Consider the following 20,324-nt stretch of genomic DNA (forward strand, 5'->3'; position numbering starts at 1 on the left):
TTGTTCAATTCTCTAAAAATTGACCACCGGGAAGGTGGCAGTGGACGTGGTCACATACAGACCTGGTCGCCAAATTTCGTATTTTTCCGTTTCAGATTATTCTACATCATTTTCAATCACAATTATAGAATGCGAAAATCGAAGGATTGCAATTCTTCCATTCGGAAGCAAAAAATGGCTAATAACGTTATTTTCATCTTCTTAAGGAATACTCCTAATTATATTATTGGCTTTTGGATGAATGCTGCAGTTGGTTCATCCACAATTGGATCTCATAGCCCTGAAGTTGCAGACTGCAATGTTTGTGAAATGTCGGCGAAATGCTTAAACCAAACGCGGCATCACCTGCAAGCCAATGATATCAATAACACAGTTTTACAAAATTTACATGTTTTTCCCTAAGTATTATGATATATTAAAATGGACGGTTTCATCGAGCAGATCGTAATTTCGTGAATTAGCTGAATTTCAAATGGGATCAATCTATGTAGCGGTTATTTACTAATTATTTTTTTCAACAAGCGTTTTACCCCTTTTTGAGACTTTTTTCGCAATAACCATCGCATTTCGACAAAAACGGAGGAGAGATTCGGATTCAGCGCGTAAAAACCTATCTAGAGGTGGTAATTTCAAACTTAGTGCAAAAAACATCTAAATTTTGTAGAACTGTGTAATCATGGCCGCGAAAGCCTTAAAACTAAAAGTCCTAATCATGTTGGTTCTTTCCAATAGGTAATTGAGAATGTGAAGCTGCCGCATACATTGATGTCTCGTTTCGATTTAATATTCTTAATGTTGGATCCTCAAAGTGAGCAGTTCGATCGGAAATTGGCTAAACATTTGGTGTCGCTGTACCTCACGGATGAAGAAGAACCGGAGGATGAAATTTTCGACTTGGGGATTCTGCGCGATTATCTTGCATTTGCCAAGGAACACATCCATCCTACTTTGAGTGAAGAAGCTCAGCAACGTTTGGTTCAAGCATATGTAGACATGAGAAGAGTTGGGAGTGGTAGAGGCCAAATAACGGCTTATCCGAGGCAACTAGAGTCACTCATTCGTTTGTCAGAGGCTCATGCTAAAGTCCGCTTCAGTCAGGTTGTAGAAGTCGTGGATGTGGAAGAAGCATGGAGGTTTGTACAATTTTTTAAAATATAAAGTCGATTCCTTTGAGGCGGCTTTGATTCTCGAATCTATTCTCTATCGATCTAAGTTGTGTTTTGTAAAATGCACACTTGATGACCTTATTACAAAGTAACAATATTCATATCATCGAACTAATACAAATCATTGTTTCAGGCTGCATCGGGAAGCATTGAAACAGTCGGCCGTTGATCCATTGAGTGGAAAAATCGATGTCAGTATTTTGACGACGGGTATTTCAGCAGCTGCGAGAAAACGACGGAATGAAGTGACAGAAGCGCTAAGGAAATTGATTGAATCAAAAGGGAAAGTTGCTTCGCTCAATTATCAAAAGATTCTAAGCGAATTGAAAGAGAGTATGGAAATTGTACGTAAATTGATTTTTACTGTGCTTCGCAATATTAAGGACATCTGTTTATTTAGACATTTTGTTCATACTGAAATATAATCATTAAATATTTTGTTCTGTTCAATGATTTAGCTGGTAACGCGAGACATGTTTGAGGATTCCCTGAAAGAACTGCAGGATAACGGCTTTGTTATGGTTGTTGGGAGGAATACTATTCGTGTCTGCTAATCATATTGTCAGTTGTTACGGCTGTGTAACCTGACTCCTGAATTATTGATATCAATCGTCTGTCGAATAGCACAGGTTCATTGAAGGTCCTGTCATTTTTCTTGTATTGAACTTTATTGTCATTTCTACTCAAAATTGTTTGTTCAAACGAATCGAATGGATGCTTCATATTTCACCATAAGTGTTACATTTTTTTACCATTGTAATGAATAATTTTTGTGTTACTTGCTAATAAACATAATTTTTTGATTCTTTATATATTATTCACTTCCCAACCCGAACAAAGGAAGTTATTGTATTGACCCTGGAAATCGATTGTGGAACTTTAATGATTTCTTTATGTTTCTTGTGTTATATACAGAATTTTATAATTCGAAAATTTCTTGCTATGAAGAGCACGCCACCGAAGTCCCTCAGATAGCCTGGGCAAAGGTAGAATACATCAGCGAATTTTTCCCACACACGCTGGCTCCTCACACCGACTTGCACGTGTTCTCAGTAGTGCTGAGCTAAGCTACCTTCTTGCAGAAAACTTAACTCGAAAACGTCCGATTAAAGTTAGTCACTGTTCCACAAACAAAGGGGCCCCTTGACAAGGGGGTATTAAGGGGTTACAAAGTAATTCCGACTCTTGCGTTATTTCGCTCCCCAAATCTGAGTTCGTTCCCCTTAGTCTTGGGTCTTAACCGTTCAGTAGACCGTGTGGAGTGTACCTAAGTGAGTTTCGCAGTAATAATCAAAATCATACTCGACAAATACGCACACCTTCGTAGTTATTTCAACAGAGCATATCATACATTCAGTGTCACTAGGTGGACTCAAGAATTTTACCGAATCTTTAATAAATTTCGTAAACCATAATGATAATATTAACTATAGTGTATTTAACTAAAAGTGAAAAACTACCATTGAACTAAACCAGAAATAGTATAAGGGACTAGAAATGATTGTTCGGATTGATCGTCGAGTGAACCTAGAAAGAGTAACCAGCGGCAACCTACGAATTGCTATTCGATCATCGCTCAAACTACCAACCCATGAAATTCTAAATTCATCCTGTGTTGACTGTGTCTCCACTACATCTCTGTCATTCAGACACGCACACAAATACACACTCAATTTTCCTCTTTAGACATTGGGCCAATTCCCCAATTTTCCTGTCGAGACATTGGGCCAATTCCCACATTAAAAATCCATTTCCGTATCACAAACCTCATGACCCGTTTATTGCCATAATCCTCCACGCGTCCTAATCCCTCATCATCACCTGGCGTCCATAATCTCTCGTCCGCCTGACTGGCGCCCGTGACGTCACGACGGAAATTTCCCCGCCGGGACCCCCGAGCCAATCACAGCTCACCGGCGGGAACTTACAGCTCCGAACCAATCGGAAGCCAGGATTTTACTCATCCCTTCTCCAAATTTTCCACCAATCACATCCTTGCACTCTCCTTAAATACCGCACACTTTCCACACTCATCATCAGTCAATCATTCACTCGACATTCACTCATCGCTCAACCACTGGACAACACATCAACAGAGAGGACAAGTCTTCTTACGACTAACTCTCCACTCGTAAATATTAACGCTTAAAAACTCAAATATATTTCGCTCAACGTTGGATCTCTGGAGTTGTCATTTAATAACCTGCTCACCTCCACAATCCCATCTGATAATCCCGGAGACTAGTTGATCACCAGAGACCTACGTATCTCCTGGGAAATCCAAAATTGTCATCAGATCGGTGAAGTAATGTTTTGTGTAAATAGTAAATGTCCAAAATAATTTATATGGCCAACCTTGTAAATCCCTTCGGAATCAAGGTTAATTAAAATTTCTGTAATAAACTAATGTTAAAAGCGCTAATACTTGACCCTTTTTTTATCTTACGCGAATGTCGTAGATAGTCCAACATTTCAAGGTGTAATACGTACGATAAATCTAAAAAATAACCTTATAAACGAACTATCCTCTCGAGAGAAATAAATTTATCAACCATATAGTATCATAATAACTTATCGATTGGCGGCTAATGAAAATGATATTAAACACAGATTCAATTCCCTGATATTTGTCCGAGTATCATTTCTATACTTCGCAAAATAACCTATGCTATATAATTCCCCGTATTAGTTTTAAATATCAAGTTAAGAAAGAGACCCAAATGCAGATGGTGGATGTGCCTAGCACTTTAAGGTAGGAATCCATTAGAGAACTATTTCATGCGCAGAGCATACGCTAGTCGCAAGAGAGAAATTCTAATTATAAATCGGTTTAATCGGACCTCTGTCCGATTATATCTGGGAGACCCGGGTTCGATTCCCGGCTGGGTGAAACGGAAATGTTTTCTCTAAATTCTAATTCTCTTAGAATTCTTTAATGCCTAAAGGAGGTTAGGCGGTGTATAAGGTGAATTTGAGAGTGAATTTCTGTGGTTCCCGGTAGCTTAGTCGGTAAGAGTGCCCGGCGCGTATCTGGAAGACCCGGTTCGATTCCCGGCTGGGTGAAACGGAAATTTTTTCTCTCTAAATTCTAATTCTCTTAGAATTTAACCCTCAGGGTTAGTCAGGTGTTATAACACCTGACGCCTGGAAACTCTCCCGATACTTCCTAGAGACCGGCTTATGTGTAGATATGCGTGTGTGTGAGTGTGCATGTGCATGTACGCATGTGTGCGTGCGCGCGTGTGCCCTTGCGTGTTTTTTTTCCCTTCCGAGGTCGGGGCAAATGTACCTAACCGCACGATAGTGGACAGTAACATGGTGGTTACTGCCACACTCTGTGTGGGGCCCTCATCTACTAAACCACTTGACCCCGGGAATTCGTCGACCCTACTTTCCCTCGCGGCGCCACCGTTAAGTATTACTTCGCGAGGGAGGTCTCAGCTGTTTGCTCTTCCACCATGACTTCATTTAATGTACGTCCCCCTGTCCCACTGATATGTTGTATGTGGGTAGGAGATTCCAATGAATTCCTCAGCTATTCTGCAGCACTGCGCTTGCATTCCTCCTTTCTAAGCTCCTTCATGACGCTGGCTGGGAAGCTACTCGTTGTGTGCCAGGCCGTCTGTGTTGACAGCAAAGCATCCATCAAATTCTCAGGCAACACGTGCCTTCCCAGTGTAAACTCCGAATCTCGCTGAAGCGTGGGCATGTGAAAAACACGTGCTCCGCATCCTCATCCACTCCTATAACAGTGGGAAGCACCCATGTCCTATAAGCATCTGTGTCAGGTAATAGTTGACCTGTCCATGGTTTCTATCTATCCAAGCGTCCACCTGTGGAATTAGGCGATACGTCCACCGTCCTTTGGTTGAGGCGTTCCACAGCAACTGCCATTGACGAATGCTGTTACGCCTCTCCTCCGTTCTCAAATTTTCAGAGCTCAGTGATCCTTTCCGCCGGTAAAGGGATTTTGTTCTTCGGCTAACACTTCAATGGGCAGCATCCCGGCGATGACACACAACGCATCCTCAGACACTGCGATACGCGCTGGTAACTCTAAGGGCACTCAGTGGGTAGACAGGTGCCACCTTCCGCCGTGATTCCTGCCTCTGTAGTACATCAGCCCAGATAGCCATGCCATATGTGAGGACTGACGTGACCAATGATGACAGTAGCGCTCTTCTTCTCTGCTTCGGGCCTCCCACGTTGGACATGAGCCGGGATAGGATGGTTCTGACTCCACATGCCTTGATTCCTATGTGCTCTGCTCCTCTTCGGGGAATCCTTATGTTTGAATTTATGAAGATACACCCGAAAGCACCCATGTCCCGAAAGCATTTGCGTCAGATAGTAATTAACCTCACCATACCTACGGTTTAACCACGTATCTACCTGTGGGATTAAACGGTGAGTCCATGTCCCTTTAGTAGAGGCGTCCCATTTTAGCTGCCATCGCTGCAGACTCTTCCGTCTCTCTTCTGTACTGAGTTCTACAGCACCGAGAGCTTCCAATTTCCTTCGCTGATACAAAGACTTTCGTTCCTCAGCCAATACTTCCAAGGGGAGCATCCCCGCAATGACCAACACTGCATCCTCGGATACTAATGTGACCACCGATGACAGCAGGGCTCGTCTTCTTTGCTTAGGACCTCTGATGTTAGGCATGAGGCGGGACAAAATGGATCTGACTCCAGCCGCCTTTACTCCTAGGTGCTCAGTTTGCTGCTTGAAATTGAGTCGGGCATCGATCATCACGCCCAGGTATCGAATGAACGGCTGAGAAGTAAATTCACAAGACCCGACCTGCAGCGTTATGGTCTCGGTTTTATTTCTACTGGTAATCAGCACGGCCTCTGTCTTGTGCAATAGTTGATCTTCTAGGTATGTTCCCACGATGACTACAGTCACGTCATCTGCGAATGCCACGAGTTTAGTTTCCTGCGGCAGTCCCAGCTTCAGCAGTCCGTTATACATGACGTTCCACAACAAAGGACCCAAGACCGAGCCCCGGGGTACCTCTCCGGTGACTCGGTATTCCTTGAAACCACCCTTCGTATCGTACTTGAGGACTCTTCCAGTGAAATTGCTTGTGACCATTCTCTGCAAGTATCCCGGTACGTTGAACTTCACCAAAGCCTCAATAATACGGTCCCATTTGGCCGAGTTGAAGGCATTCTTGATGTCTAAAGTAACTACTAAGCAGTACTTTTTTGTGCCGTTCAACCATCTTTTCCCTGAGATCGCGTTTCTGGCGGTGTTAACGACTAGGTTGATGGCGTCTAGGGTGGATCGACCTTTGCGGAACCCGTATTGGTTGTCGGCCAACAGGGGTTCGATGACTGCTTCTATTCGTTCGTGGACGATACGCTCGAGGATTTTGGCAGTGGTATCGAGCATGCAGAGCGGACGGTATGATGAAGGATCGTCCGGTGGTTTATTTCATTTCGGTAGTAATACCAGTCTCTGCTGCTTCCACATGGCCGGGAACGTGCCCTCCCGTAATCACGTACGCGATAAGCACATATCCGGCATTGCATAAATAGCTGATTTCAACGCAATATTGAGAATTCCATCAAGCCCAGGGGCCTTAGTGTTTCCCACTCTATTGCATGCTTCCATCAACTTCTCCTTAGCGATTGGTGGAACCATCATCTCCTCTTCCCGATCGCCCGTTCTGTGAAGTTCCGGTTGTCGCGGGAACAACACCGTGACGATTTTCTCCATCAACACAGGGCACGTGCATTGGCTGACTCTTCAGTCGCATCATCACCACCTTATACGGTCTCCCCCATGGATCATGTTCCACCTCATTAAGGAGCTCGCTCCATGATTGTCTTTTACTGCATTTGATCGCCTTGCTGAGTTTGCGGCGTGCTTTTTGTATCTCAGATACAGCTCCTGAAATCATGGCTTTTCACGGCCACGCTGAGACAATCTCCTGGCTGCATTGCACTCCTTTCGTAGTGTGGCGATAGTGTCATTCCACCAGTACACCGGTGGATGCCGATTTGACGTCCGCTTCCTGGTCATAGTGGCATCGCATGCTTCTACTACTCTGCATTATTTTGCGTGCCTTCTCAGTGGCATTGCTGCCGCTAATTGGGTCATTGCCTAATGCTGACGAATGAGCTAGCATTGAAAGTGCTCGCTCTCCAGCCAATGCAGTTAGTCTTTTTTGGCGTTGAGGTGACTCTCTGGCGAGTGCATATCTCCCAGATTATCGCCAGGTGGTCGCTCGCAATGTAGCTATCAGTCACTCTCCATGAACAGTTCCCCTTTGCAAGAGTGCTGCTCACGAACGTGAGGTCCACAATCGAGCTCGCTTCTCCCCTCATGAACGTCGGTTCATCGCTACTGTTCAAGAGACATCCAATGCGGACATGGCTTCCAGTACAGCTTGCCCCTTGATGTTCATCTCCTTACTCCCCCAGTCGACTGCCCAGGCATTGAAGTCTTCGGCTATCACCACGGGAAAGTGCTGCTTCGCATTCTCGGTCAATCTATCCAGGAAATCTGTGAACTCGTCGACAAAATGGCTTGATGGGGCGTAACTGCTGTAGAAATGGATTCCATCAACCTTAGCCTTCAGGAAGCCATTTTGTATGCTATCACTTGTGCTACTCTGGAATGGTCATTTCCCACAAGCCCAGATTACGAGCTTCTTGCTAGCGTCAGTCACCCAGCGCCCATCGTGCAAATGACGATATGACTCTGAGATGATGGCGAGATCGACTTTCAACTTCCGCACCGTCTGCCTAAGCAGATCATGTGCAGCCTCTACTGCTGCCAGCGGAAGGGGTACAATTCTCCACGTTGCCTTTCTCGGTGCATAAGGCCCATCGGGGCTTTTCCTTGCAATCTGTGGCTTTGTGACCGGTCTCTAAGCACTTGACGGAGAGCTTGAAGCGGTCGACTGTACTCTTGCACTTCGTGGCGAGATATCCGTAATGCCAGCACTTGAAGCACTTGACCCGTCTCTCCACTCTCCTCACTCGGCAGTTGACCCAGCCTATTTTAATTTTCCCATGCTCCGCTAGGATCTTCTTCGCTGTCGTAGCTGCGAGTCTCACTGAGGCAGTCTGGGTACCGCCATACGCTTTTCGAAGGGACTTAACCGCATCCGCGTTGATCTCATGCTCCTCCCCAGCTGCTGCTTTTAGGGCTTCGATGACATCCTCCTCCGATGTAATTTCGTCAAGATCTTTGATCTCGAGATCTTCTTGTGGCTCCTTACTAAGTACTTCCGCCTTATCTCCGAGCAGATTGACGATGCCTGTACGTAGCTTAGGTGCACCGTCAGTTGTCTTTCTGCTCAAAATGATCAGCATATCCTCGGTTGCTGTTCGGCGGATCTTATCGACACAGCCGCCAGCGTGCGCAAAGGGAGCATCCTTCTTCACCCGGCGTAGGATATCCGAGTACTTCTCTTTGTCCTTGGGTCGGACAATCAGAGCATCTGGTCTGGGCGCTGGTTTCCAACTGGTCTTCTGCTTCTTAGGCTCTTTCTTCTCGGAGGGTGGCTTTCGGAGCAGCTTCTGATCTCGTTTCTTCTTCTCTCTCTTAGAGTCGATCACCTTCCAGTCTGAACCAGCAAGATGTGCCTTCGACTGCAGGGTTGTATTGCTGGTCAGATCCTGACGTTTCAGCTTCTTCAACTCTTGGGCTTCTGCTGCAGGCGAGCGTTTCGAGCGCTTCCTTCATACCGCTTTCCGGACATTTCGAGTTGTCTGTGTGGTACTCGAATCGTCTATCTCCGAGTCTTTCACAGACATTTCAGAGTCCGCCCGTAGGCGCAACTTGATTTGTGCTGTGTTTGCACTGATCCACTATTGGAGCATCGGGCTTTTGTGCGCACCTCCTCCAGGCTTTTGAGTCGTCTGAATGCGCTGCCGATTGATTCAACTGTGGTTTTGATCTCCTTGTGGACATTTATCCTGGGCTGGACAAACTCATGAAGGTTTGCGATGAGTTTTTCAAGCCGTGCCCATGCATGACAGCATTCCGTCTCCTGTTCATTCTGCGACTCGTCTCTCCTTGTAGCATCCGAGGCCAAGGAGTCCACCTTTAACGACTGTGATGATCGGCTCCTCCCATAATCCATGGAGCCGGCATCAGAACTGATGGCGGGATTCTCCTTGTTAAGGCTACCCGCATGGGAACTTTCAATTTTGTCATCACTCATCACTTTTTTACGAGCTGTTATCGGGAGCCTGACCCGAGGGTGTTCTAGGAAGCGCACCCTGCACACCTCCTTTAGGTATGTTTTATACCCTATATTCTGAACAACAGTTCAGAATATCGAGATTTCTCTTATCTACCACCTGGATACCCACCACGTTGCAGTACCTTCCAGCCTGTGAAACTCTCAGAAAGTAAAGGCGTTCCTTACTGAGAGGATCCGTGGGCACTATTTGTATGTGTATATATGCGTATGTGTGTGTATGTGAATGTGTGTATGTGTGTGTGTGTGTTTTTTTTAATGTCCGTTAAGAGAATGCATTTACGCATCCCCACTTGAGGGAGAGAATACGAGATTTTCTCCGACAACTGGGGTATGTCGGGCTCCGAGCACAAAGACTAATACCGACTAAAATTCAATCAGACAAATTCACAAATCTTTTAATCCCTCGCGGCACCACCATTAGATATTACTTCGTGATCGAGGTCTCATTGATTAGCTTTTCAACATTGTTTTCACCCAATGTACATCCACCTGTCCCGCTAAGATCTTGGGTGCAGAGAGGTTCCAGTAGATTCCTCGTTTAATCTGCACCTTTGCATCCCAGGCTGCTTGCGAGACCTTCCTTCCCAGCTCAGACTCCCAATTATTTAGGACCTCGCTGAAGCGGGGGCATATGAAAAACACATGCTCTGTATTCTCGTTCACTCCTATGCAGATGGGGCACTCCGAGGAATCTCCATATTTATATTTGTGAAGATGAGCCCGGAAGCACCAGTATCCTGAAAGCATTTGGCATAGATAGTAGTTAACCTCTCCATGATTTCGACGTACTCAGACAGCCACATGTGGGTTCAGGCGATAAGCCCAACTCCCTTTGGTAGAGTTGTCCCACTTCAGCTGCCATCGCCTCAAGCGGTTTCGTCTCCCTTGTGACACCATTTCTTCGGGGCTCAGCGTTTCTGATTCCGATTCGGGGCCGAGTTGAAGGCATTCTTGATGTCCAGCTTCGCTACCAAGCAGTAATTCTTGGTGCCATTGAGCCGTTTTTTCCCTGAGATCGCATCTCTGGTGGAGTCAACAAAAAGGTTTATAGTATCCAGTGTGGATCGGCCTTTCCGAAACCCATACTGGTTGTCGGCTAACAGAGGTTCAACTGCTGTTCCTATTCTTCGGTGGACGATCCGCTCGAGGATCTTACCAGCAGTTCCGGCATGATGTGGGGTCGTCCGGTGGTTTCTTCCCTTTCGGGAGTAGTACTAGTCTCTGCTGCTTCCACATGGCAGGGAAGGTGCCCTCCCTTAGACACTCATTGGATACGTCCAAGAAGAGCTCCGGCATCGGGTAAATAGCTGATTTCAACGCGATATTACGGACTCCATCCAAACTGGTGCTGTCTATTGCTAAACTATAGAATTGTACTCCACTTTGCCTCCATGAGATCAAGTGTTTCCTCCATTCAAAGAGACCTTGGTGTTACTCCATTGCAGGCTTCCATCAACTCTTCTTTGGTGATTAATGGACCCATCATCTCTTCTCCTTGCTCGCCAGTATGATGCAATTCTGGTTATTGCGGGAACAACACCGCAACGATTTTCTTCATTAGTGCCGAGCACGTTCGTGACGGCATCGGTTGACTTTTGAGGCGCGTCATTACCACCTTATAGGGTCTCCCCATGGATCGCCTCCCACCTCAGCAAGAAGCTCACTCCAGGCTTCCTTTTTGCCGTACTTAATGGTTTTGCTAAGTTTCCGGTGTGCCTTCTTATACCGCATCTCCAGCTCTTTAAAGTTCGACTTCTCACGGCCACGTTGGGACAATCTTCTGGCTGCGTTACACGCTTTCCCTAAGATGACGATCGTGTCATTCCACCAATGCACCGGTGGTATCGCAGGCTCTTTTCATGATGTTATGCGTCTTTTCAGTGGGACTGTTGCCACCGATCGGGCGGTGGTCCAGTGCCACTGAATAAGAGCTAGGATCGAAGGTACTTACTCTCCAACAAATGCAGTAGCTCTTTTTCGGCATTAAGGCGACTCTCTGGCGAATAGATGTCTCCCATAATATGGCCCGGTGGCCATTTCTCATCGCAAGAGTGCTGCTCACGAACGTAAGATCTAGAGTTGAGCTCGCCTCCCCCCTCATGAAGGTCGGTTCATCGCCCCTGTTCAGCAGAACCACGTCCAACGATGACATGGCCTCCAATACAGCTTGCCCCCTGATGTTCAGTTCCTTACTCCCCCAGTCGATGGCCAGGCGTTGAAGCCCCTGGCTTTTCGCACGGGGAAGTGCTGCTTCACATCCTCAGATAGTCTATCTAGGAAATACGTGAACTCATCGATGGAAAGGCTCGGTGGAGCGTAACAGCAGTAGAAATGAATTCCATCAACTTTAGCCTTCACAAAGCCATTCTGTATGATATCACTTGTGATACTCTGGAATGACCGATTCCCACAAGCCGGGATTACAGCCTTCTTGCTAACGTCAGTGACCCGGGGTTGAGCGTCCAGATGACGATATGGTTCTGAGATGATGACGAGGTCGAGCTTCAACTTCCGCGCCGTCTGCATGAGCAGGTCGTGCGTGATCTCACAATGATTGAGATTGAGTTGGAGTACCTTCATCGTCGCTTGTTGAAGAACTTCTGGGGTGCCTCCTTATATACTGGGCATTTACTGCTACCAGCCATGTGGGCACAATTCTCCGTGAATCCTTTCTCAGCACATAAAGCGCAGTGAGCCTCCTTCTCGCAGAGGGCGACTTTGTGACCACCTTCTCCGCACTTGGTACAGAGATTTGACCGGTCCACTTTGCTCTTGCACGTAGTGGTGAGAGGTCCATAGTGCCAACACTCGAAGCACTTAACTGGTCTCTCCACAGCCCTTATCCGGCAGTTGGCCAGCCAATCCTGATCTTGCCGCGTTCATCCAATATTTTCTTCGCAATCGACGCCGCCAGCATCACTGAAGCAATTTGCATACCCCTATATGCCGTGAAAGTGGCTGGATGGCGTCCAGCGTGCTTTCGCATGCTTCACCAGCCGCTTTCTGCAGGGCTGCGAGGATTTCTTCCTTCGTTGTTTTGTCATCGAGGTCTCGGATGTCTAGGTCTTCATGCGGCCCCTTAATGATAACCTCGGCCTCATCTTCAAGGAGATCAGCCATGGTTTTTTGTAGATAGGGTTTATCCGTGTTCTCCTTGGTGAGGATGAGCAACAGGTCACCGGTGGCCGTTCTGCGAATCTTATCAACCGAAGTACGAACCTGATCATCGGGGATGTCCTTTATTCGATTGAGTATTCCGGCGTAATTCCCTTTGTTCTTCGGGCGAACGATCAGTGCATTGGGGCTAGTCACTAGTTTTCTCGCCTTCCTCTGTTGGGGCTGTTTCGGGGGCTGCGCTGACCGCTGCTTCTTCTATTTGGTCATTACCTGCTACCAATCCATGGTTTTGAGAGGCTGGGCTGCTCTCTTGGTGGATGGAGGTAGTCCTGCCTCCTTGCTCTTCTTAGACTCCTTGGTCTCAAGTACCGGTGACGTTCGTTGCCTCAGTTTCCCCTTGCGAATCTCGCCAGTGTCACTGGTAACAGATTCCTCACCATCGTCGATCTCTGTGTCTTTCGCCATCGTTCACTAAGTGTGCGAACACGCGGCGTTGATCGCGTACACAAAACTTCTGGAACCAAGATGGGAGGGCGTTGGTGTGTAACTCGTGTGTCCTCCGGAGATTTGAGCCTCTTGAAGGTACTACTAATGCCAACCACTTTAACTTTTATTTCTTTGTGGACGTCTGGTCTCGGTTGCAAGAACTCGTGAAGATTGTTGATGAGCCTTTCAAGACGGTCCCACCCTTACGTCCTCTTCATGTTAGCACTTGCGTCCAATGCTGCTTATTGGACATGATGCCTGCTGTTATGTTTTTCATTTGTTTTCTTTTAAATTTAGATTCTCTATTCCGTTTCCACGAGTACCTAGGGAAATGACTCTCTACTCTGACAGGGCCTCGGTTGCCAGGAGTAAGGCCACTTAATACACCAGGGGTGGGACCTGGTGCCCCAGGACCACTGTTTGCGACGCCAATTACCCCTGGTGCCTTCCAGACCTCGGCACAGTGAACACCTTGACATTCGGGGGTGTTTTCAGAAGGTGTTAGTTTGCGCCGACATTTTATTTGGTCGGTACTCTGTGTTCCGTAATTCAGAACAGTGAGCATCCCCCAATCCGCTACTGAGGGATGCGCCACGTTGCAGTACCTCCCAACCTGCGAAAACTCTCGGAGAGTAAAGCCGTTCCTTTCTGACAGTATCCGTAGATGTGTATGTTTTTTTTTCGAGGTCTTCGGAGTGAATGTACCCAACCGCACGATAGTGGACAGTAAGAGCGATGATTACTGTCACACCCTGTGTGGGGCCCACAGCCACTAAACACTCCTGACCCCGGGATTTCCTCCCGATCCTTCTTTCCCTCGCGGAACCACAGTTAAGTATTACTTCGCGAGGGAGGTCTCAGCTGTGTGCTTTTCCACCATGGCTTCATTTAATGGACGTCCCCTTGCCCCACTGAGATGTTGAGTGTGGGTAGGAGGTTCTAATGAATTTCTTAGCTATTCTGCAACTTTACGCTTGTGTTCCTCTCTCCTGAGCTCCTCCAAGACTTCGGCTGCAAAGTGACTCGCCGCGTCCCAGCCCGCCTGTGATGATAGCAAAATATCCACCAAGTTCTGAGGCAACACCTGCCCCCCAAGTGTAGACTCCCAGGCACCCCGGATCTCGCTAAAGCGAGAGCATGTGAAGAACACGTGCTCTACGTCCTCGTCCACTCCTATGTAGATCGGGCACTTGGGGGAATCCTCGTGTTCAAATTTATGGAGATACGTCCGAAAGCACCCATGCCCCGATAGCATCTGTGTCAGGTAGTAATTGAACTCCCCATGGTTTCGGTTTAGCCAGACATCCACCTTTAGGATCAGGCGATAAGTCCACCTCTCTTCGGTAGAATTATCCCACTTCATCTGTCATCGCTTTTAACTGTTTCGCCTCTCTTCTGTCGCCAGTTTTTCGGGGCTCAGCGTTTCAGATCTTTTCCGCTGGTACAGGGATCTCCGCTCTTCAGCTAATACCTCTATCGGTAACATCCCGACGATGACGCTAACTGCATCTTCGGACACCGTACGATATGCGTTCACTACTCGCAGAGCACTTAATCTATATACTGGTGCCAACTTTCGCCGTGGTTCCTGCAGTTGCAGTGCATCAGTCCAAATGGAAATTCCGTAGGTGAGCACCGACGTTATCACCGATGACAGCAAGGCTCGTCTTCTTCGTTTATGGCCTCCGATATAAGGCATGAGGCGCAATATGATGGATCTGACTCCAGACGCCTTGATTCCCCCATGCTGGGTTTGCTGCTTGAAATTGAGTTGGGCATCCATGATCATTTCCAGGTATCGAATGAACGACTGAGCAGTAATTTCAATTTCGGCAGGACCCGACCCGCAGCGTGATTGTCTCGGTTTTTTTTCTGCTGGTGATCAGCACGGCCTCCGTCTTGTGCTCTGTCAGTTTCAGACCCACTGCGTTCATCCAATGGCGAAACATCTCGAAAGTCGTGTCGAAGTTGAAATTGATCTCCTCTAGGTATTTGCCCACAACGACTACAGCCACATCATCTGCGAATGCCACGAGTTTAGTTTCCCGTGGCAATCTCAGCTTCAGCAGCCCGTCATACATGATATTCCACAATAGAGGACCCAATACTGAACCTTGAGGTACTCCTCCGGTAACTCTGTACTCCTTGGGACCAGAGTCCATTTTGTACTTAAGGACCCTTTCAGTGAAACAGCTGCCGACCATTCTCAGTAAGTATCCCGGTACATTGAACTTCACCAATGCCTCGATGATGCGGTCCCATTTGGCCGAGTTGAAGGCATTCTTGGTATCTAGTGTAACCACTAAGCAATACTTCTGTATACCATTCATCCATCTCTTCCTTGAGATCGCGTCCCTGTCGGTGTTGACGACTAGGTTGCTGGCGTCTAGGGTGGATCGGTCTTTTCGGAACCCATATTGATTGTCGGTCAACAGGGGTTCGACTGCTGCTTCTATCTTTTGGTGAACGATACGCTCGAGGATCTTGCCAGTGGTGTCGAGCATGCAGAAGGGACGGTATGATGAAGAGTCGTCCGGTGGTTTATTCCCTTTCGGGAGTAGGACTAGCCTCTGTTGCTTCCACATGGCAGGGAAAGTGCCTTCCCTCAGACACTCGTTATATACATCTAAGAACAACTCCGGCATCCCGTGGATAGCTGACTGTAGCGCGATATTGGAGATTCCATCAAGACCAGGGGCCTTGGTGTTTCCCACTTCATTGCAAGCTTCCGTCAACTCTTCTTTAATGATTGGTCGAGTCATCATCCCTTCTCTTTGTTCGCCGGTGCGATCATGTTCTGGTTGTTGCGGCAACAGCACCGTGATGTTTTTCTTAATGAGCACAGGGCACGTTGGCGATGGCATTGACTTTTGAGTCGCGTCATCACCATCTTGTATGGTCGACCCCAAAGATCACTCTCTACCTCGGCAAGGAGCTCACTCCAAGATTGCTTTTTGCTGTCCTTGATAGCTTTGCTGAGCTTCCGGGGTGCCTTCTTATATCTCATCTACAGCTCTTCACGCTGAGATAACCGCCTAGCAGTATTACACTCCGTTCGCAGGGTGGCGATGGTGTTATTCCATCAGTAAACCGATGGATGCCGATTTATGCTCCGTTTCCTGGTCATGATAGCATCGCAGACTTCCGTTACGCTTCTAATTATGTTGTGTGCCTTCTCAGCGGCATTGTTGCCACTGATCGGGCGGACGTCTAATGTCGCTGAAAAGGAGCTCGCATCGAAAGTGTTCACTCTCCAACCAATGCAGGTGGTCTTCTTGGGTGACCAGGCAATTCTCTGGTCAGTACATGTCTGCCAAAGTATCGCACGGTGGTCGCTCGCACTGTATATATCAGTTAATCTCCACGAGCAGTTCCCCTTTGCAAGAGTGCTGCTCACGAAGGTATATAACAGTTACTCTCCATGAGCAGTTCCCCTTTCCAAGACGGCTGCTCACGAAGGTAATGTTCACAATTGAGCTCACCTCTCCTCTCATGAATTTCGGTTCATCGCCGCTGTTCAGTTGGATTACATCTAATGCTGCCATGGCTTCCAGTATCGCTTGCCTTCTGGCATTCGTCTTCCTGCTTCCCCAATCAATTGCCCAGGCGTTGAAATCCCCAGCGATTGCCAAGGGAAAGTGCTGCTTTGCATCCTCGATCTGTCTAGGAACTCGGTCAATTCATCGATGGAGAGGCTCGGTGGGGCGTAGCAATTGGAAAAGTAAGTGCGATCAACCGTAGCCTTTACCAAGCCATTTTCCATACTGCCACTGCTAATGCTCTGAAATGGCCGATTCCCATAAGCCCAAATTGCAGCCTTCTTGCTGGCGTCAGGAATCCAAGATTGGTTGCCAAGATGTCGATATGGCTCCGAGATCATGACAAGGTCAGGCTTCAGCTCCCGCACCGTTTGCATGAGCAGATCGTCTGCGCCCTTGCAGTGGTTGAAGTTGAGCTGCAGCAGCTTGCCGTTCACTCGTTTATTATGGCCGTTTGCTAGTGAACTTCTGGAGTACTTTCGTATATGCTGGGCATCCACTGCTACCAGCAATGTGGGCACAATCCTCCGAATTTCCATTCTCGCTGCACAGGGCACATTGTGGATTTTTCTAACAGTCCTGATACGGCAGTAGACCCAGCCTATCTTCATCATGCCGTGCTCTCCCAGGATCTTCGGTGTGACTTCCGCAAGTGTCACTCGGGCAGTCTCGGTTCCTCCATAAGCCTTACGCAAGGACTTGATGGTGCCCGCACTAATTTTGTGTTCTCTTCTAGCTGCTCCTCTCAGAGCTACAAGATCATCCTTCTTTGTTGTAGTCTTGTCGAAGTCTTTAATCTCAAGATCTACATATGGCCCTTTACTGAACACCTCAGCCTCATCCCCGAGGACGTCTGCAATGTTTTTTCGTAGCTGAGAGGCTCCACCAGTGGACTTCCTACTCATTATGATGAGCATATCCCCGGTAATCGTTCTGCGGATCTTGTCAACGCATGCACGGGCTTATCCTATCGGGTCGTCTCGTTTGACTCGAGTAAGAATCTCCGAATACTTAAGTTTGTCCTTTGGTTGGATAATCAGCGCATCAAATCTAGCGGCTGGCTTTCTCTTTCCGTTCTGCTTCTGGGCTGATTCTTGGGGGAATTTTTGCGTGGGCAGGCATCTCTCTCTTGCCCTTCTCTTCCTCCCAGTCTGGTATTTTAGCAGACTGCTTGGGAGCCAAATTCTGCTGATTCAGCTTTTTCAGGTCTCGGGTCTTGGTCCCTGGTGAGCTCTCTAGGTTACGCTTCCGCCGTTTGCCTTTCTTGATCTCACGTTTGACCTCTTTTACTTCGGAGTCTTTCACCGTTGTTTCAGAGTCCGTACATGAGCGTGGCTTCTGCAGTGTTAGCATCTCTGGTATCCGTGCCTCTTCGCGATGCCGGAGTTTTGCGAAGTCACCGACGATCGTAAACATGCTGGTTTTGATCTCCTTATGGATGTTCGGTCTTCCCTGCAAAAAAGTGTTTAGATCTGCGGGGCGCTTCTTGAGCGGCTGCCATTCACGGATCGGCTCCTTTTCAAGTTGGGCCTGGGGCTCATCTCTCCTTGTAGCATCTGAAACCAAGGAGTCCTTTGAAGTACTTGGTGATGATTGGCTCCTCCCACAATCCATGGAGGCGGCATCAGCCACTGAGGCTTGCACCCGGTCGAAAATGACGGCGGGATTGAGCTGGTCCGGAACACCCTCATGGGAACTTTGTATTATGTCGTGGATGTGTATGTGTATATTTATTGTGAGGTATTTTTCCAAGCACGTATACGGGGTTCATACGTGTGGTCTTTCACGAACTTTGGTCGCCCTGAACCTCTCCACCCAAACTGAGTACGACGGTGACCAACGAGAGGAACCAAAAATACCAAAAAGGGCGTTAGTCTTTTTAACCCTCAAAGGACAAGGTCACGATGTGGAAGCGCGTTCCACGACCTGCTCAGAAAACTGCGGAGGCGTATCGAAACGGGCACAAAAAAAATTAAAAGGTTAAATTCCCCGACTCGATTTAATTAAAAAAAATAAACTCAAGTAATAATAATCTAATAACTGTAGGAATTAATTGGACTATAGTAAACCCCAACTAGCGGAGAGAAATAAATGAAAATCAATTTAATATGAAATAAATCTTGGTGATTATTAACCCAAAAACAACGATGGCACGGATGACGTACGGACGCGAGGAGAAAATGAGCCACTAATGTTCAATAAGAACGACAATTAAATTAGGCCAAAGGCCACTGAGCGCCGCGTCTCATGGTACGATTCAAATTAACAAAACTCAAACGGTGCCCGAAATGGCGACCGGAGACTAGATGTTATAACACATCGCGAGCACTCACAAAATAAATTACGCTCACCGTTGATCCGCCAGAAACTCCAGGAAAAACTCTTCAGGACCCTCAGCTACGGCAGCAATGTCCGGAGATGGCCGGAAAAACCAGGAACAACACCAAAATACTCGAAAGACTCGAAATATTCAAAAATACTCATAATAATCAAAATGAGTCAATGAACTCGCAATGCGATTAACTTGCTTGCGCATAACGACTTTAATATACATCGCCCCGAGGAACCTCAATTTCTCTACTTCCCCCACCCCCAATCACCCGAAGATTTCGGGCTATAGTTGCGTGAATTCGGAAATTTTCCAATTGCCCTAATTTTTAATTGATGGGTCCCAGAGAATTGGGACTTGCACCTCGCGGTCGGTGAAATTGATCCGCGTTGAACGGCGCAGGAGACAACATAACCGGTTGCTCCCTCGATGCTATAGCATCCGTTTTTTATGTGGTGGCCTTGTGCCACTGAGTCGTTCGTGAGGTGGTGGGGGCTCGTGCGTAGCAGCCTGTAGTGCTGGCTGGCGTACGTCTCGTCTCGGGCGTTGCTCGCTGGTGTGAGCCTCCGAACCTCGGTGTGTGCGTGCTCGCTGCCTCGTATGCCACTCGTCATCGGCCATGGCGTCGACTTCGTAGCTCCTTCCCCGATGCTCCGCTTCACTTCTCTCGTCTCGAAGCTCGCGTAACCCGCAGTGAGCGTAATACGTCAGGATTGACGGTAGTGCAACGTAAAAAAAGTGTAAATAAAATAAGAAATAAAAGAATATGTGGCTTTGGGTTGCCACGACGAGAGTCGTTTATTAATTATCGGTCTCGATTGGACGTGTGGGGAAGAGATTCTTATATCTAATTAGTAATGGTATAATACCTAGTCTCGAGATACACCAGTGACAGGTAGAGGTTAGGGGGCTTTTCGTTATTGCCGGGGTATCCCGGGGTCCTAACTCACGAAACCACGATCACCGAAAGACTGGAGACCATTTATGGAGAGAATCTGCGACCTAGGAATCCGATCGCCTCCGGAGATATCCTTCCATCACGATATCACCCTCGAGCAACACCTACGGAGACCGAGTTGACGGAAAACCCACACATGTCTCGAGCACAACAAAACACGTGCGACAGTTGGTCGCCACGCCGAGAAGGTGGCAGCACCGGATGGACGGAACGAGTGAGATGGCGAGGCCATGGAGAGTGAGAGGTACTCCCCTCACAGGCAGCAGCAACGTGCCGCTGGCAGTCGAGCAGCCAATGGGCGGAAATCTGAAGCGTACGGCGAATCCCCTAAAAACCGGCGCTGATGGGCGCATGGGAGACTGGAGTAGTCAAAATAAGCTCCATCTCTCCGGAAATCACCCCACGACTTCGGAAGTCGGAGGAAAATGACCACTTCGTTCTCAACCATCTTTCGACACGTGCCGTAAAAATCTTGTGTGGATCTCTCTTTATTCGTTGGCACGTT

At 47.6% G+C, this 20,324-nt stretch overlaps 1 protein-coding gene across 1 annotated transcript in view; it reads left to right on the plus strand.

The window, feature by feature from the left end:
* The window catches only part of LOC107043377 (DNA replication licensing factor MCM4), a 166,565-nt gene extending 164,594 nt beyond the window's left edge, over window positions 1–1,971 (plus strand). Inside the window, exons 6-8 of the mRNA XM_015264868.2 lie at window positions 733–1,133; window positions 1,300–1,510; window positions 1,625–1,971. Of these exons, the coding sequence (XP_015120354.1) occupies window positions 733–1,133; window positions 1,300–1,510; window positions 1,625–1,720 (708 nt within the window). The 3' untranslated portion in view covers window positions 1,721–1,971. The remainder of the gene's footprint in view (window positions 1–732; window positions 1,134–1,299; window positions 1,511–1,624) is intronic.
* The last annotated feature ends 18,353 nt before the right edge of the window (window positions 1,972–20,324 follow it).

Source organism: Diachasma alloeum, unplaced genomic scaffold (genome assembly GCF_001412515.2).
Source record: "Diachasma alloeum isolate Michigan unplaced genomic scaffold, Dall2.0 Dall_scaffold_00561, whole genome shotgun sequence".
Lineage (NCBI taxonomy): Eukaryota > Metazoa > Arthropoda > Insecta > Hymenoptera > Braconidae > Diachasma > Diachasma alloeum.